General features: G+C 34.5%; 2 protein-coding genes across 3 annotated transcripts; one reads left to right on the forward strand and one right to left on the reverse strand.

The window, feature by feature from the left end:
* Positions 1–2,255: 2,255 nt before the first annotated feature.
* Positions 2,256–2,661, forward strand: LOC145130996 (uncharacterized protein At4g04775-like). The gene is made up of 2 exons (XM_079065736.1): positions 2,256–2,411; positions 2,482–2,661. The coding sequence occupies exons 1-2, from the start codon at positions 2,256–2,258 to the stop codon at positions 2,659–2,661; spliced, it is 336 nt and encodes a 111-aa protein (XP_078921862.1).
* Positions 2,662–8,590: 5,929 nt separating this feature from the next.
* LOC145132096 (protein ENHANCED DISEASE RESISTANCE 2-like) lies at positions 8,591–15,657 on the reverse strand. 2 transcript variants are annotated; one of them, XM_079066746.1, is made up of 22 exons: positions 15,100–15,657; positions 14,734–14,808; positions 14,521–14,574; positions 14,355–14,420; positions 14,197–14,252; positions 13,952–14,028; positions 13,734–13,859; positions 13,605–13,639; positions 13,380–13,483; positions 13,207–13,302; positions 12,946–13,010; positions 12,754–12,825; positions 12,490–12,660; positions 12,050–12,261; positions 11,776–11,842; positions 11,519–11,694; positions 10,979–11,080; positions 10,736–10,783; positions 10,503–10,646; positions 9,713–9,808; positions 9,316–9,417; positions 8,591–8,986 (listed from the first exon to the last, which is right to left on the reverse strand). In XM_079066746.1, the coding sequence occupies exons 1-22, from the start codon at positions 15,337–15,339 to the stop codon at positions 8,894–8,896; spliced, it is 2,277 nt and encodes a 758-aa protein (XP_078922872.1). In that variant the 5' UTR covers positions 15,340–15,657; the 3' UTR covers positions 8,591–8,893. The 2 variants fall into 2 exon arrangements, with proteins under 2 accessions (XP_078922872.1, XP_078922871.1); XM_079066745.1 differs by having other exon boundaries at positions 12,946–13,037.
* Positions 15,658–16,990: the final 1,333 nt, after the last annotated feature.

Raw genomic sequence — 16,990 nt, forward strand, 5'->3', positions numbered from 1 at the left:
ACCGGTGTGAATTTAACTTGTGATGTTTGGACGGCTCCTCACGGTTCACCGGATGCGTACCTTTGTGTTACCGCTCATTGGATTAATCCAACTAATTGGGTAATGATGAAGCGTACGATTACGTTTGAATTGTTTGAGTACCCGCACACCGGTATAAATTTATTTAAAATTTTAGATTGTGTGATCAAAACTTATAAACTTGAAGGAAATATTTTTTCTATATCTTTTGATAATGCTTCAAACAACATCATCGCGGTTGGACAACTAAAACTAAAATATAAACCAATTTGCGATGGTGTTTTTTTTCATAGTCGATGTGTTGCACATATCATTAATTTGGTTGTGCAAGATGGACTAACTAGCATTGAAACTATAAAAGATGGTTTCAAAGACATGCTAAAATATATTTTTAGTTCTAGTAACGCTCGATATCATAATTATATGCAATTTTGTGTCGATGTGAATGGCCTCTTTTTAGGTCCGAATTGGGAAAATAATACCCGATGGAACTCCACTTGCAAAATGTTTTGTGCCTTACGTCAAAAAGATACTTTAAAAATGTTCCATGACAACCTTGCGGACCGTAATAAGGTTACGTCTTATCCGGAATCAAGTTGGGATACTATCAAACTTGTTACGGACATGCTTGATGTTTTTAAAAAAGCAACTACTTTTTTATCGGGGGTTTATTATCCTACAAGTTGTTTAGTTTTAAACCAAAATTTTTTAATGTGTGCGAAAATAAATGAGTTTGAAATGAGGAGCACAATGTTTGCTAATATGATGAAACCGATGAAAGCAAAGTTAAACAAATATTTTTCAAGAAATGCCTCCCATTATTACTTGTTCCGCCGCTTTGAATCCGACTCTAAATGTTGGAGGGGGGGGGGGGGGAGACTTTAATTGAAAATATTTGTTATGATTTGGGTTTATTGGATGATGACATTGATTATGCATCAAAGGAAGTTTCAAAATTTAACAAAGTTTTTCAAAATTTGTTTGAAGTTTATTTAACAAAATATGGTTCAACAAACATTCATGACATGATGCAAAATACGGGGGCATCCGGATCCACTTCTCACCAAAATAACGAAACAATTAGGCTTTATAATACTTTGAGGAATGAAAATTCCAAACGAGCTCGGTCTAACACCCCTAGTAGCGAGCTCGGAAGGTACATTGGTTCCGATTTCTTGTCTCAAATGAGTATTCAAGAGTTTGAAAATTTTGATATTTTGGCTTGGTGGAAAGGAAAGGAAACCCAATTTCCGATTCTAGCCGCTATGGCCCGTGATCTACTAAGCTCCCAAGCTTCTACGGTAGCTTCGGAATCGGTTTTTTCTGTTAGTGGCAGGGTAATATCACCAAGAAGAACAAAACTAACCCCTTTGTCGGTGGAAGTGTGCATTTGCTTGAAATGCTACCTTGATGGCGTGGAAAGGATACAAGACATTGAAGTACTAGAAGGCACATCGTTGCATGTCGAAGCACGAGTACATGAGGAAGAAGTAGCGATGGGAATGTCGGTGCCACTCACCCTATAAGAGATCGAGTATGAGAGAGGATTACGCAACGACATGGCGGATGACGAATAAATACAATGACTACGGACTTGGAATGAAGACTACTACGACAACAATGTTTTATATTTGAAGATGTATTAGTTTGACAATTTGGATGTTTTGTGTTTTTATGTTTGAAGTTGTATTATGTATTTCCAATATAAAAAAATGAAAAAAAAAGGTTGAAAATTGCTCCAAAAAATGTGTTGATTCAAGTTGAACAATTTTGGACATACATTATGTTTTTGTACATACACACAAACATCAAATTTAAAACCAAAAAAAAAGTTAATACATCAAAGGATATGTATATTATTAAACAAGAAACAAAAGAAAAAAAAATGAAAAAAACCTTTTGGGATATATATATAGACGTGTATATGTATGTGTGTGTAATACCATAAGGCTTTGGGAAATTGTCATAAAAGCCCTTAAGTTTTCCAAAAAGTGACGGTTTTACCCTTGGATGAGTTTTGGGGGCATTAAAGCTGGATACTTTCATTAAACCTATCAAATATCTCATTTAACAAGTTGGACCCTTTGTAGCCGGTTACCATGTGCTGATTTGGCACTTAATTGACATGTCAAACAACGTGGGCCCCAACCCTCTCCCCACATAACCCTTCCCCACCCCCCTGTTTCTTGCATCCTCTCGCACCGCAATATCCCACGCAAAATATTCTCCCACGCAAAATGCCAACATCTTCTGCAAAATCAAGCTCGAATTCACATTCACGATTCAAGAAGAAGATCGAAGTGAAGTGTTGGTGTGAAGATTTATGCCCTGTGTTTGTTTCACGCACACCAGAAAATCCAGGCAAGAAATTTTGGGGGTGCCCTATTTATAAGGTAAAAATCATTTTCCCTTTTCTTTAGCAGGATTGCAGTAAGGGTATTATGCACTGACCTAATTATGTAGGGAGAAGGAGGTTGTGGGTTTTTCAGATGGGTTGACGATGAAGGAATTCAAAAGCAAGACATGATGCCAGAGTCAAATTGCATTACAGAGCAGCGACAAATGATGGCATTAATGCAGATGGTTGTTGTTTTGTTAGGGGCTATATTGTTCATCCTTGTTCTAGTGTTATGCAAGATTTAATGGCAATAAAGGGTGTTTTCTAAAGGGAGTAGTAAAGGGTGGCTTTTCTGAAGGGAGCAGTATTGTGATCTTGATGGTATTTGATAGTTTGTTAGGTATATGTAATGTTAGGATTGTAATTTGTAATGTGTGGATGCTAATTGCAATGTATGGATGTTAATTTCTAATGTATGGATGTTAATGGATGTTAATTTCTAATGTATGGATGTTAACTGGAATTCAAGTTGGTTTGCAATGTATGGATGTTAATTTCTAATGTATGGATGTTAACTGGAGTACAAGTTGGTTTGTTTTGTAAGTATATTGAATTAACAATTGGTAATTGGTATAAATTTCTGAATGGTAAGAACTGATGAATGGTAACATTTGGTTTGTTTTGTTTTAGATTGAATTAAAATGGTAATTGGTATAAATTTGTAGTACAAGTTGTTGAATGGTAAGATTTGGTGAATGGTAACAAGTGTTTTGGTGAATGGTAACAATTCTAAAAGACTGAACAATTGGTGTGTATTTGCAAGTTTGAATGGTAACAATTGGTGTGTATTTGCAAGTTTGAATAACATTGCATAAAATGGTATATTGCAGAAATAATTAGTGAATGGTAACAATTCTAAAAGATTGAACATAATATAGAAGGGAACATAATATAGAAGGGGGTGTATCCATTACATGTAGTTTAATTACATACTACCAATATGTAGCAGCCATCCATTTGTACCAAAATGCATAAACAATGCACAAAAAAGGCAACCTAAATGGTAAGAAAATTAACAATTTGATGCATGCTACAATCAAAATGCCAAAAAACAAAGTTTACAAAAGTGGCAACCTATACCATTCCCCCTGCACCCCCATCCCCCTTCTTGCTAACAAACTACTCCAAGTTGATTGGCTTTACAAAAGAAGAACCACCACCATCTTTGTTATAGACACCCTTCCTTAGCTTTATCTTGGTAATCCTCTCAGAAGTTTTCCTTGTTCTCCTCCTAACCATTGGGACAACCTGATGTCCTTCATCATCACCCTGGTTTTCCTCACCATCATCAACATCTCCACTACCATGACCTTCTTCATCACCATCACCTTCAGGCCCATCACCATCATCAACATATCCACCACCAGGACCTTCTTCATCACCATCACCAGCACCTTCATATCCAGCACCATGATCAGGTCCAACATCCAGACCAACATCATCATCCAGACCACCATCACCAGCAACTTCATCTCCAGCACCTTCAGCTCCACCATCCAGACCAACATCATCATCAGAATGATGACCGTCAATGAAATCATTTACATCCTAGTGTAAAAAGATATAATTAGGTCACAAGAATCACCAGAAAAATTGTTAATTAATAAAAGATAATAGGTCTTACCAGTTCAACTGGTGGGGAATCATCCAATTCCACTTGTACCCCTGGCATAGCTTCTATTTCTGCCATGCTATAACCAGCTTCTAGCATACTAGCAATTTCTTCAGGTCCTAAATGTATCTTCTCTGGGAGAATATCATCCTTTTTTCCCTCAGTAAACTCAATAAACTGATTATCTTCCACCTCATTGTCACCATTTAGTGGACTGGACTTTGTTTTGTTTGTGAAGTTAACCCCTTCTAAAATTGCATCAATACCTTGTTCAATTTCATCATTTATTGATTTAAGCTTCCTACCAATACTGGACCCTACTTGCCCAAAAGTGTCACTACCTTCCATCACACTTGCTTGACTACTTTCTCCTTCTTGCATCATATGACCATCTTGAATATGAATTGCTGGAACTTCCTGCACAACTGGAACTTGTTGAACCACACTTTGACCCACATTATCACCCATCACATTTTCACCCTCATCAACAACTGGAACTTGTTGAACCACACTCTCTTGAGTACCTATAGTTGCAGAACCAATCCTCCCACCACCTCTCCTTGTGCACAACTTCTTCCTTGGTACATCAGTACTATTTCTCATAAATCTTTTAGAACCTGCCTGTTGCTGATGTTTTCTGGGACTCATCCTCAACGTGTTATGTTTTCTTGGACTCCTCCTCACTGTGTTATAGCATGAAGGTTGACTTGAGACATTTGGTTGACCAGGGCTTGTAGACATATGGGGGATGAGATGTTTTCTTGGCCTTCCTGTCTTCTTTGGTGGGGGAGGCACATATTGTTTTCTCTCATTCTTACATGCCCTCTTGTTATGACCATATTCCAAACAATTACCACATCTGGTAGTTCTTGCAACCTTCACTTTTGTTGTTGAAAACTTGCTCTCCTTCTCACTGGCATGCCTCTTTCTTTTGGTAGCAGGCCTACCAGGCATCCTCCTAGACATTGGAGGCAATGGCTTAATGTATTCAGTTTGGGCCCAAAGATTGCTGTCATTAACAGGTTCAATGTTTGTTGAGTAACATTGCCTAAATTTCTCTTTAGAGAAGTATGCATTGATGTATGCATCTGGTGTTTGATGGATAAAATTAATTGCTGCATTTGCATGCACACAAGGGATGCCAGCCAAATCCCACAGCCTACATGAACATGTCATATCATCTAAGTCCACCCTATAACTGTCACACCCTCTTCTGGCCTCAAACACATGCCCTTGACTATGAATTATTCCCCAGAACCTACAATCAAGTATCTAGTTAGTAACAATAATTAATGATTAAGATAAGTTTTAGAAAGCATAAAATAGTACCTCATACTTTTCCCAAATCTATTCATTTTTTTCAAAATTTTTGGACAAACATTTGAATTCCACTTTTCACTTTCCACATTCATGTAAGCAAACCTGTCCATGATATAAATCTGTATCTCTTCAAGCATAGTGATCAAAGGTTTTTTCCTAGCATCCAATATTATCGAGTTGAAGCACTCTGAGATCCCATTCTCAACTGCTTCACATGCATAGCATGTTCCAAAATAGGCTCTACACCATGTTTCTGGTTGCTTTGACATCAAGTATTCATATACAAAAGGGCTCAATTTCTTGATGCTTTCCATATGCCTCTTGAAGTCACCTTCTGTGCAACTCATAGAGGCAGCCCAAAACAACTTCTTATACTCCACAACTGTGAAAGCCTTTCTAAAGTTGGCATAAATGTGCCTAGCACAATTCCTGTGTTCAACATGAGGCAGTATATCTTTCACAGATTCAAGCAGACCCTACCAGACAACCATTTAATTAGTTTAATAGAGGACAAATATGTAATAAGATAATTATGCAATCAAGTAGAGGACAAGTATGTTAAATTTTACCTTGTGTTGATCTGATATCACTACCAAACCTCTTCCACTATCAAGATCTAAATCATCCCTTAGAAGCTCAAGGAACCATGTCCAGTTAGCCTTATTCTCAACATCCACAACAGCCCAAGCAATTGGGTAGACCTGATTATTGGCATCTCTACCTATGGTTGTCAACAACTCACCCTTTACCGCTCCCTTCAGAAAGCACCCATCCAAACCAATAACTCTTCTACACCCTCTTTTCCAGCCTTCACATATAGCTTTGAAACCAATATAAAACCTATGAAAATAGTTTATCCCATCTGGATTGACAGTAACACACACCTTACATGTAGAACCTGGATTGGATCTTAACAACTCTTGTGCATAATCCCATATTCTGGCATAATGTTCAGTCAATTTACCTTTAATTAGCTCTTTGGCCCATTTCTTTGCCCTACGACATTGGCCTATAGACACAACACACCTAAACCTTTGTCTGATGTCAGTAATCATCTCTTTAAGCTTCACCTTAGGTTTATTTGCAATTTCAGTTATGTAGTGTCTACCTATCCATTCAGGAGTAACCATACAACCAAGTTTGAACTTCCTACCACAAACATGAGTAGCTTCTAAAGTCTTGATTTGAATAGATCTTTCATTGAACATCCATGAGGCATATAGTCTAAAAGGGCAACAATTATCCTCATTTCTTTTCCCACATCTTACAACTATTCTTGTACTGTCACACTTCTCAAAGTAGAGTTGATACCCATTGTGGACTGCGTAGTTTTGGATACAAAACTTCAGTTGTGTAACATTCTAAAAAATGTCACCAAGTTTTGGTTCCATTTTGTCCCATCTTGTTTTTGGATCATGTAATCTGTACTTGTTTATCACCTGTTCTTGCTCTTCTTCATCTTCATCACTTTGCAAGTCACCACGATGATACACTTGTGCTCTTACATCATTAGTCAAACTAGAGTTTCTAATATTTTCATCACTTAGTAACACATTAAGAAATGCATCCTTACACTTGTCCAGTGGAGTAATGAACTCTTCGTCTGGTTCATGATCCATGTAGATGCCATGAAGCTCAAAATCCATCTCATTAAGACCAGAGAAAGGCTTGCGTAAACCAAAAAATGGGTCTGTGTTACCTTCGTGTTCTGAATCCCAATCCATCATAACAACCTGAAAAAAACACAAACACATGTTGTCGTTATTCCTTAACCTTTGAAGAACAAAGAACTGTAATAACACAATCTTCAAAGAAATTACACATACCCTGTGAAATCGACTCTCTAATAACCTAATCTTCTTCAAAAACCATAAGCCCTAATTTTGAGATGAATGATATCGACTTTCTGAAGGATTCTGAGAAAGTGTACGTATATGTGCAAAAGGGTGAGATTAGTTGGTGGGTAAACGGACGTAACGGAGTAACGTCCGTTTTGACATGTCAATTAAGTGCCAAATCAGCACATGGTAACCGGCTACAAAGGGTCCAACTTGTTAAATGAGATATTTGATAGGTTTAATGAAAATATCCGGCTTTAATGCCCCCAAAATTCATCCAAGGGTAAAACCGTCACTTTTTGGAAAATTTAAGGGCTTTTATGACAATTTCCCTAAGGCTTTATGCCTTCCTAATTCCTTCAACCCCCAAAAACCTACTGTGAAGCATAATTTTTTTTTTTTATGGTTAAACACAATCAAAAGCAATATAATCTAAACAAAAAAAAACCCATTCCTATTTTACATTTATTAGCCCAAAAAAAAAAAAACAACAAATTAAAAAACCATTATACCCGCCGAACCAGTTTTGAACCGCTTTTGAACCGGTTTTTGAACCGGTTTCAATCAAACCGAACCGGTTTACATATGTTCGGATTATTTTGGGGCTGGACCGGTTTGGAACCGAACCGGTTTCCGGGTGAACCGGTTTTGACTACGTTGACCAGAACTGAACCGGTTTTCTGAACCGGTCCGGTTCATAAAATAAACCGGTTTGTGCATGCCTACTTTAGGGGGTCATTTGTGTAGTAATATTAATATTTAGGGCAGATTGCGACTAGCGTATTTTATTATATTTATTAAAATAGGCAACATTTTTTTTACAATCATAGCAACGAACTTGAATTTATCCATTGATTTTAAACAATATGTAATCCTTATAAAGTTGTTGACGTGACATAGGTTATTACATCATATGTCATATATACAAACATGATGACATGAAATTTTTTAATTAGATGTTGCAAAATTTGAAAGACACAACAAAAACGTACTTATTTCTTTTTACCATTAAAGACAAAATAGTTGATCTTTTACCCTGAATAACGATCAACTTATATTCTTTGCCATCTAAAGGCAATTTGTAAGCTAGTTACATGTTATCTTTAAAGAATCTTCTCAGTTTTTTTTTTTTTTTTTGCTTGTGATGTTAAGTAAAGCTAAAATGGCATGTAAATGATACACATCTGTTTATGGATCATTTGTAATCTTGTATGCTACATTTAGCTTACTAGCATCCATATAAACATAGAAAAGCAACTTGAAAAAGTTTCATATTAGTGTCATTTATATACCAAATACATGATTCAGTCCCATTCGAGACTCACCAAATCAGATAAATGGTTCTATCATAATTTATTAATCTTTTTTTTAGAAAGAAAAAAAAGCAACCAAATATAAAGGACATGTACAAAAGATCACACCATCTAATTATAAAAGCAAATAAAATGGCTGATTTTAATGCTAACACGTTTTATCACCTTATAATTTCCAATAAAAACACAAAAACGGCCTACTGTTTCTCAAGATTGTACAACAAATGGACAGTCTTAACTTGATGCCAAATTCAAGCATTCATGGAGGCCAACCACCATTTCCCTTGTGTTGAAAGCATTATTTGCATATGGGGAGCTCAATAGTCAATATATATATAGGCCATAATAGAGTCGTGAATTCATATATACATCATATTCACCATTTTTTTTTATGTCAACCTTCAAGAGGAACAGCAGTATCCAGCTTCACTTTATTTAATCTCACCGTTCCAAGAATATACTCTGGTAATTCTTTCTCCTCCCTTCCCTGCAATTTGTCAAAAAAAAAAGTTTTAATTAAACAGAACAGACTGTACTATGTTTGGCATGCATTGGACTGTACGACCAAAATGGCAAGTTTTTGTCCCACCCAAAAAGTAAAGAGATATTAGTTTCAATTAAACACAACAGATTTGTACTGTGTTTGACATTGCATTGGACAGGGACTAGTATCACTAGAGAAAAAAATGCAATTTTTTGTCCCATCCCAGAAAGGTGGGAAATCAATATCTTGTCTGCAAAAGACGTAAATGCCCTCCTAATCTTCATTATTAAAATGAAAGATTTTAGTTGACGTGTAAGGAAATGAGTAAAGACCTCAATTAAGATGGCAAGATCAACAACTAGGCTTGTTACATATCCAAGAACAATACCGATGACACTCCTTGCAACGGATGAAGAACCAATATCCACATCAATCTGCACAACATAACAAATAATTATAAACAAGTTGTAAAAACTATTCATTTTCAGACTAAAAGATCTCATCCCTTTTTTTCCTAAGATGCCCTCGATAAAAGACAATACAAGAATCATGTGGACCAAAATCAATGAATGATGTTAGTTATCTTGTAAATGACCAACAAGGGCAAATAAGCGAACATTGATACGAGTATGACCATGCACGATGCATAACTAGGTGTATTTTCGATGTTGAGGATAAGAAGGGCATTTAGGTCTTTTTAACAAATGCAAAAAAAAAGTAAGTAGAAACCTCCAAAAAATTGTCTTGTCTTAAATAGTTACAAGTTACGGCTTTTCCCAATAGGCAAGCTTTTGTCCCGACTGCACGTTTCACCATCCAATATCCCTGTCATGTCAAGTGTCAACAACCACTTTCTTCTTCAATATCATATCAACACAGAATATGATGAAAATAATATAGGCCTAAATGCAAGAAATAACAATCTACTTTCATTCATCTGTAATCTGTTCATTCTAGCATCTTACTTTCATTTCTTTCTATTACACCATTGTACTTCTAAATTTTCCCTTATTAAGAAGTCACCTAATAATAGCATACATAGCATTGTAGTGTGAACTTTTTTTCTTTATAGGACATCCTACTTTCATTTTATTTTATTTTTTTCTTATTAAAAAACTGTACCTTAAGAAATCTAGCATTGTATTTTTAATTATTTTTCTTATAAGGACATTATACTTTGAATACTTTCATTGACTTGGTTATTATAGCTAGCATCCTACTTTCTACTACATTATAATTCCAATAAAAATCTTATCAAGGCATTGTATTTGTACCTTAAGAAATCTACCGAATTATAGCATCCTACTTCCTAGTTTTTTTTTCCTTATTAATTCATTATACTTATAAAAATCTACCATTGAAAATTGTTTTTTATTTGGATGAGATTGCTATAACTGGTAGATTTTTCCAAGTGCATGTTGTAATAGGATTGAACTGAAAGTAGGATGCTATAAAAGAATATAATAAACAAATCAATGGAAATACACTGCTGATTCTTGCATTTAACCGAATAAAATACCTGTACAATGCTTGGAATCAATTTGAATCTTGAATCACGAAATGCATCATTTCCATCAATAAATTTACCCAACAATGACCCCTTAGTTACAGGCCTATCTGCAGCATAATACATAACTAGGCTGTAGTTTGGTTTTGATGGAACCTACACCAAGATAACAATATATATTTAGAGGACAATATTTTTTCCATTTTAAAATAAAAATTTTAAAAACAGTTAGTTAATGCATATACCTGCAGGTTGACTACAAGGATGAATGGAAGTTTTTTTCCAGCTTCTGACTGTAAAATGAAAATGAGTTAGAATTATGGAAAATATAATATGGAAAGTATGTTGCTATTATGGGTAAAAAAAATCATACTAGTATCTTGATATTATGGGTATAAAATGTTGCTTTATATTGGTAAAAAGATTAAACTACATTGGTATTTCTTGCAATTTGCTCAATGTAATGATAGCAAGAAACTTTTGAGTACCTGTACAAGGCTTTTGGGATGCAAAGCCACTTTACTTCTGGAAGTTTCTAGTTTATACCAGTCAACTGCTATAAGCTTCAAAAGGGGATCCCCTCCTGCTACCTGAATTTATAAATTAAAAAATCCTTAAAAGCATGAAACCAAATTCACATATGGAGTAATGTAATATGAAAAATTGTTAGCATTATAAAAGATTTATTACTAACGTTACAGCAACCATGTGATGCAAGATGATTAGGTTGTAAAAGTTCTTAAATATACAGTCATTTGTTATTTACTAATTTAGCACCACTTTTAGACAGAAGGGTAAAATTGTCATTTACATATATGGTTGTTTCAGATGGTTCATCTTAAAAAAGAAACTCTTTCTCATTAAGTCCCAACTTTTTATAAATTTGTCCTCATTTACTTTTTCTTTTCATTTCCACAAGTGTGTCATCATTTCCTCAGAAAGTAAAATGACCTTAGTTGCCTTCAATGTTGTTAAATTGCTTTAAATTTTGTTTTTTACTACTTTGCTATAAATAAAAAAAATATTACCTTAGTACTATCTTTCATATATGTCTTCCCTCTAATCTTAAAACCAGCACCACTTGGAGATGTCCAACAATTTGCATCAGACTCACTTTTCCCTTTGTGCATTGATCCATGGAACAAACTAGAATCAAGATTAACTGGTTCCACATTTGGATCTAACTCATGGCTTCCATCCATAGCTGTTTAGATTTTAACAAAAAATGTATAAATTAAGCACAATTAAGAAAATTTAAAGACTTTGAAAAAGGCTAAAAAGTTACCTTTCTTTGCTGTTAGAGCCAATCGGGCAATAGCCCATGAAACATTCTTTAGCTTCACTCTTTGGCCCTATTAAAGAAGAATATTACACAAAGAAATAAGTATAATTTGGGGTTATTATAGATAAGATAAACAAATACTTTTTCCAATTTTATATAAGAATTAAGAGGGTTCACCATTTTAATATTGATTGTCCATAGCTTTTAAAACGTATGGATCCCTAAAATTTTCAAGATCATGCATATAATATTACTAAAGATGAAAGACGCAACAAACCTTGCTATCAAGTTGAGTGTTCTCATCATCTTCATCATCTGAAGATGATGATGATGATGAATCAGCAGCAATTGCATCATAAAACTCTTCAGCAACTTCAGCATCTTCAAACTCACTAATGGATCCTGAAACATCAGAGCCTTTTGAAGCCACAAGTGTTGTTGATGATTCTGATGTAAGTCCAGGACTTGCCCCAATATACGCCTTTAAACCTAAAACAATTCATCATAAATTTATTAAATTGCACTTCAATTGCCAACCTAATCTAAAACTAAGACTGAAGGTCAATCCAAGTTGACCATTCACTCAGTTTGACAAAGGCATGAATTATAAAGACAACCTTATTACAAAAAGGTCAGATTCTAAAGTACTATCATCATCAAACATCAAATCTACTAAACTGACAATTGGAATAATAATAATATGAAGCATAAACTAACCTGAAACTTGGTTCAACAAGGCAAAAGGAATCGAATTTTCAAATTTTGAGCCTTGACCACATTTCCATTTAAACCAGCCTCTTGAATCTATCTCTAACATATGTGTTACAAGACATCTATCACCATGTGATCCCACTGAAGCTCTTAGATTCCTGATCTCCCATGAAGAAGCTATCAAAAAAACAAGAAGTAGGTTGCCATGTTATTATCATAAAACAAAAAAAGTATTCAAATTTCAAGGGAAAAAAAAAAAGATTTTCTTACGATTAATCTTTATTCGTTGATGTCGAGATTTTGGAGGATGCTTCTTATGCATTGCAGGAAACTGCAAGATTGCTGCATCATAGGTTCATTCAATAGTTAAAAGAGAATCATTTTCATATTCCCAATATCTAACTTGTATTGAGAAATAATAGGCAACATAGAAAGGGAGGGTATATAGGTAAATTTACTTACTATATGTTCCATCTTGCCCACGAAACCATTGTCTAGAGAATATGAAATCGCGCTTAGACTGCCATCTATAAGAATAGCACATCAGTTTTCGACTGATGAGAGATGACAAAAGAGATGAGTTAAAGGCTAAAATATATATATAAAACAATATTAATATAAGAACTGATTCTTTTTATCATTTTATCAGTATCCCATGATAATGAAATGCTACATTCAGAAATTCTTTTTTTTTTTTTTAAAATCAATTGGAGAGCGACCCACCTAGTTAAGCATTTGGAATCATAAGATCCATAAACAACATCAGAATGACCGCTTAAAGAATCTACAAGCTCTAAATCACCAGTCAATGCATCCCACCTGAAAATTTAAATTTTTAGTAACACAAAAAAGAATTTATAACCCAAAAAAAAAAACACATAAATTTATCAACATACTCATATCTTCTATGTCTATCAACGTTCAAAACCACCTCAAAAACAGTATCTGGACTTGCATCCACAACACCAACAGCCTTCACAAGTACAGTTTTGCTGCGCGACTAACATTTATATAAAAAATAATCAATACATATATTTAATTTTCATATTTGAATTCATGTATCTGTATAAATATATAATCAAGGTAATATATATGGGATAAAATACTCATAAATTTATCACCTTGTTGTCAGACACATCCTCAAAGAGTCTGACACCTGAAATTCAATATATGATCACAGAATCTAATTTAATTCCATATAGCATATAAAAACAATGTAAGGGCAAAATGGGGATTTAAAAAGATTGTACCATTGATTGTACGAACACATCTCCACTCATGTGCTTCAATGACATCTGCAGCATCACCTTCCATGAACTCATTAGACCTTTGATGTCTACCCAAGTTTGATGATCTTCTCACAAGTGACTCTGGACCTATAAACAAAGAGAAAATCATAGATTCTTTATGATGAAAAGTATTTTAAAAGATTTATAAATATCTGGAAATAGTATGTTTAGTATCTTACCATGTCCTATTCTTATAAGCTTTTTTAGATCATGTGCATATTTCCTTACCCTTGGGCGACGCCCTTCAAGATCAATCCTTCCAATTAACAAATATTACAATGAGACCAAAAAAAAACTTGGGTATAAAAATATATGCAACAAAGTTTCAATGCTAATAACAAAGGTGATTTTTGGAGTGACAACTTTGTGAAATTACATAATGTTTTTAGCAATTTTATAAGATATGATTCAAGAGGCAGCATACTCGTTCTCCATGTTCAATCTGTGTCTGGTGGAACTTTGAGAAAGCTCAAACTCAGCCTGATAATTGTAGTTCAAGGAAAGATACATATAAGAAAGATAGGAAAAGAAAAACATGTGTAAAAAAACGAGTTAAGTAATAAAGATTGCAATTCTCTCTACCTGTTGTTTTGCTTGATCAAATGCTTCCATCCATTTTCGGGTTTCTCCTGCTGTAGCACAAGCAATCTTGCAATACGTAATAAGAAAAATAAAATGACAAAACAATCGGATAAATGATTGGTAACATATGTACATAAATACCAGAAAATAATCAAATATCACTTACTTCTCCTTTCTTCTCTTCATCTAGTCGGTTGTAAAACCTTAGAACATAAAGATCCTAGAAAATATGAAAATAATCAAGCAAAGTAAGTCAATAACCTTTTGAATGTGTTTAGGAAATGAATTAAGTTTGATATTTAGACCTAAGTGTTTGCTTTGAAAACATCTACTAATGTTCAAGTAATTACAATAAATGGAGCTTGTTTGAGGTTCTTACACCATCATTGACCTTTTTTCGTCCTAGCTCCTCCACCATAAGTGTGTTCCCGGCAACACCCCTCCTTAGTGGTTTCTGCATCGAGCATACTATGATTAAACCCTAGTGATTGATGAATTTCCAAATGTTCCCCAAAACAAAACAGAAGGTAGATAGCAATATGTGTGCTTTCAGAGAGAAAATATGCTGTAACTTGCAAGCAAAGGAATGAATCACTACAAGTTTATACCCTTGTGATGATTGATGTAAGAGCGTTAAATTATACCTTGTTCACTTCGTTGATCATGCAATTGTAGAATTGCATGTATTTAGATTAAGATGTAAAAGAGGAATCAAACTGGGGGTGAATTTGAAATTGAAACTTACAATGCCAGGGTTTTCATGAGGATCGCGTTTATACATCATCACGTATTTCCCACGAATATAGAGAAATCGAAGATGACAAAACTCGCGCCCAATTGAATTGGTGCCCAAATGATAAACCCATCCGAAGTATTCGAACCTCGTCCGACTACACCCCTTCTCCTCCGCCCCACTCTCCGATCCTCCGCTTTCCGAAGACCCGCCTCCTTGACCTATCTTCTTCATCGACGGCGGCGATTCCATTTCCTTCTCTCTCCGACCAGAAATTTTGTGGGTTTTTGAGATCAAAAATTCAATTACAAGAGCGAGAGAGTATAACCCTTTTTGGATTTTATGGGTCAATGAAAACGGAGTAGAACGCTTATGGTTGTTGTTGTTGTTGATGGTGATTCTCTTGGGATTCTGGGTAGAGACTGGAAGATGAAGAAATGATGAAATGCCAGTTGGAAGATGGAGTTACATTCAAACTTAATGCGATCATTTTGACAGCTTGGGGATTTTAGGAGGTCTGATTTGAAAATTTGTAAATCTGATATCAAGAATTTGCCGACTACTGGATTAAAGTTTTGATTAGAGAATCAATATTTTTCCAATTTCCATCTGTCTTTGTTTAAATATGTAAAGGAGAAAGCAATGAAAATAATGATATCCTACTTTTTGACATGACATTGTTCCTAATAATATAAAAAGTGGTTGGATTCCTTTTAAAATACTTAAAGTAAAATATTATATTCGAGTGCTGTTAATGAAAAAACAAACAAAATCTTAATGTGTCGTGCACGTGTTTTGCTTAGTATAAAACGATCATAAGAACAAGGGTAATGTCATACAACAATTCTAATGTGCTCATCTAGTCATTATCATATCACGAAAATGAGAGTTGTTAGAAACAACCAAAACTGAATTATCCACCCGAACAAAATGAATATTGAGTTATGTTTGGTTAATTGAATAGCAATGAGCATATTTCGTGTGATTTCAATTGATTTTTCAATATTCTAGGTAACCCGGATAATCAATTAGATTAATATGTTTACATTTTATTTTTATAGTTATTTAATCTAGTTTGTAATAATGGTAATATATACACTATAAGATGTGAAAGTAGGTATGAAATTTACTTTATAAGTTGTCAAATATTAATACATTTTAAAAAGCGGTAAACATAGGTATAGAACTTTACTTTGCAAAAAAAATAATAATAATAATAAATAAATTATTTCTATATTTACGAATAAGCTATTATAATTGATGCATATTTTGGTAGAATTGGTTTATTCTACGTTTGGTTTATCTAAGAAAATTGTAAATTTTAAATTGCATTTGGTTTACCCAGCTAACCAAATTGAATAACTCGAAACTGATTAAAGTAAACATTAGTTGGTTCGGTTGTAGTTAGTTTGAAGAGTTGAAACTGACTAAACGATCGGGTATCTGTAGCGCCCGCAGATTCGGGTTAGTCAATTTATAGACGATAAGCGTAAAAAAATGACTTTTTTTATAGATGATTATTTAGAATAAATAATCTTAACTAAGTTGTAGTATATGTTACAAGGTTTCTGTACATATAAAGAACACCGAAATCCGAGTTATAACGAAGAAGTTATGACTTGTCGAAGTTTCGCGACAAAATCGGCACGACCCCGAGAATCGTAAAAAGTGAGTTTACGATAAAGTACTTTTTAGCCTTAGGGGTCTAAATGAAAGTTTTAGAGTACGTCTTCACCTTTGCGTGGATATAAAGAACGTCAAAAACGGAGCTCGTATGCAAAAGTTATGGGCTTTCGAAGATGTAGTTGTCTGAGAGCATGACACGTGTCAGAAACCCTAATTTGACTGAGCTCACGACGTGAGCATATAAATTCACGACGTGAGGAGTCAAAACGCCACTTTT

This window comes from Lactuca virosa, chromosome 8, assembly GCF_052849685.1.
Source record: "Lactuca virosa cultivar CGN04683 chromosome 8, Lactuca_virosa_CGN04683_v6, whole genome shotgun sequence".
Classification (NCBI taxonomy): Eukaryota; Viridiplantae; Streptophyta; class Magnoliopsida; order Asterales; family Asteraceae; genus Lactuca; species Lactuca virosa.

Bases quoted from the DNA above. Each gene is read 5' to 3' on its own strand.
- LOC145132096 (XM_079066745.1), bottom strand. From the start codon at position 15,339: ATGGAATCGCCGCCGTCGATGAAGAAGATAGGTCAAGGAGGCGGGTCT. The intron at 14,253-14,354 runs GTAGAGAGAATT...TACAATTATCAG, and splicing joins TTGATCAAGCAAAACAACAG to GCTGAGTTTGAGCTTTCTCA. The intron at 13,303-13,379 runs GTATGTTGATAA...TTAAATTTTCAG, and splicing joins GATAGACATAGAAGATATGA to GTGGGATGCATTGACTGGTG.
- LOC145130996 (XM_079065736.1), top strand. From the start codon at position 2,256: ATGCCAACATCTTCTGCAAAATCAAGCTCGAATTCACATTCACGATTC. The intron at 2,412-2,481 runs GTAAAAATCATT...CTAATTATGTAG, and splicing joins GGGGGTGCCCTATTTATAAG to GGAGAAGGAGGTTGTGGGTT.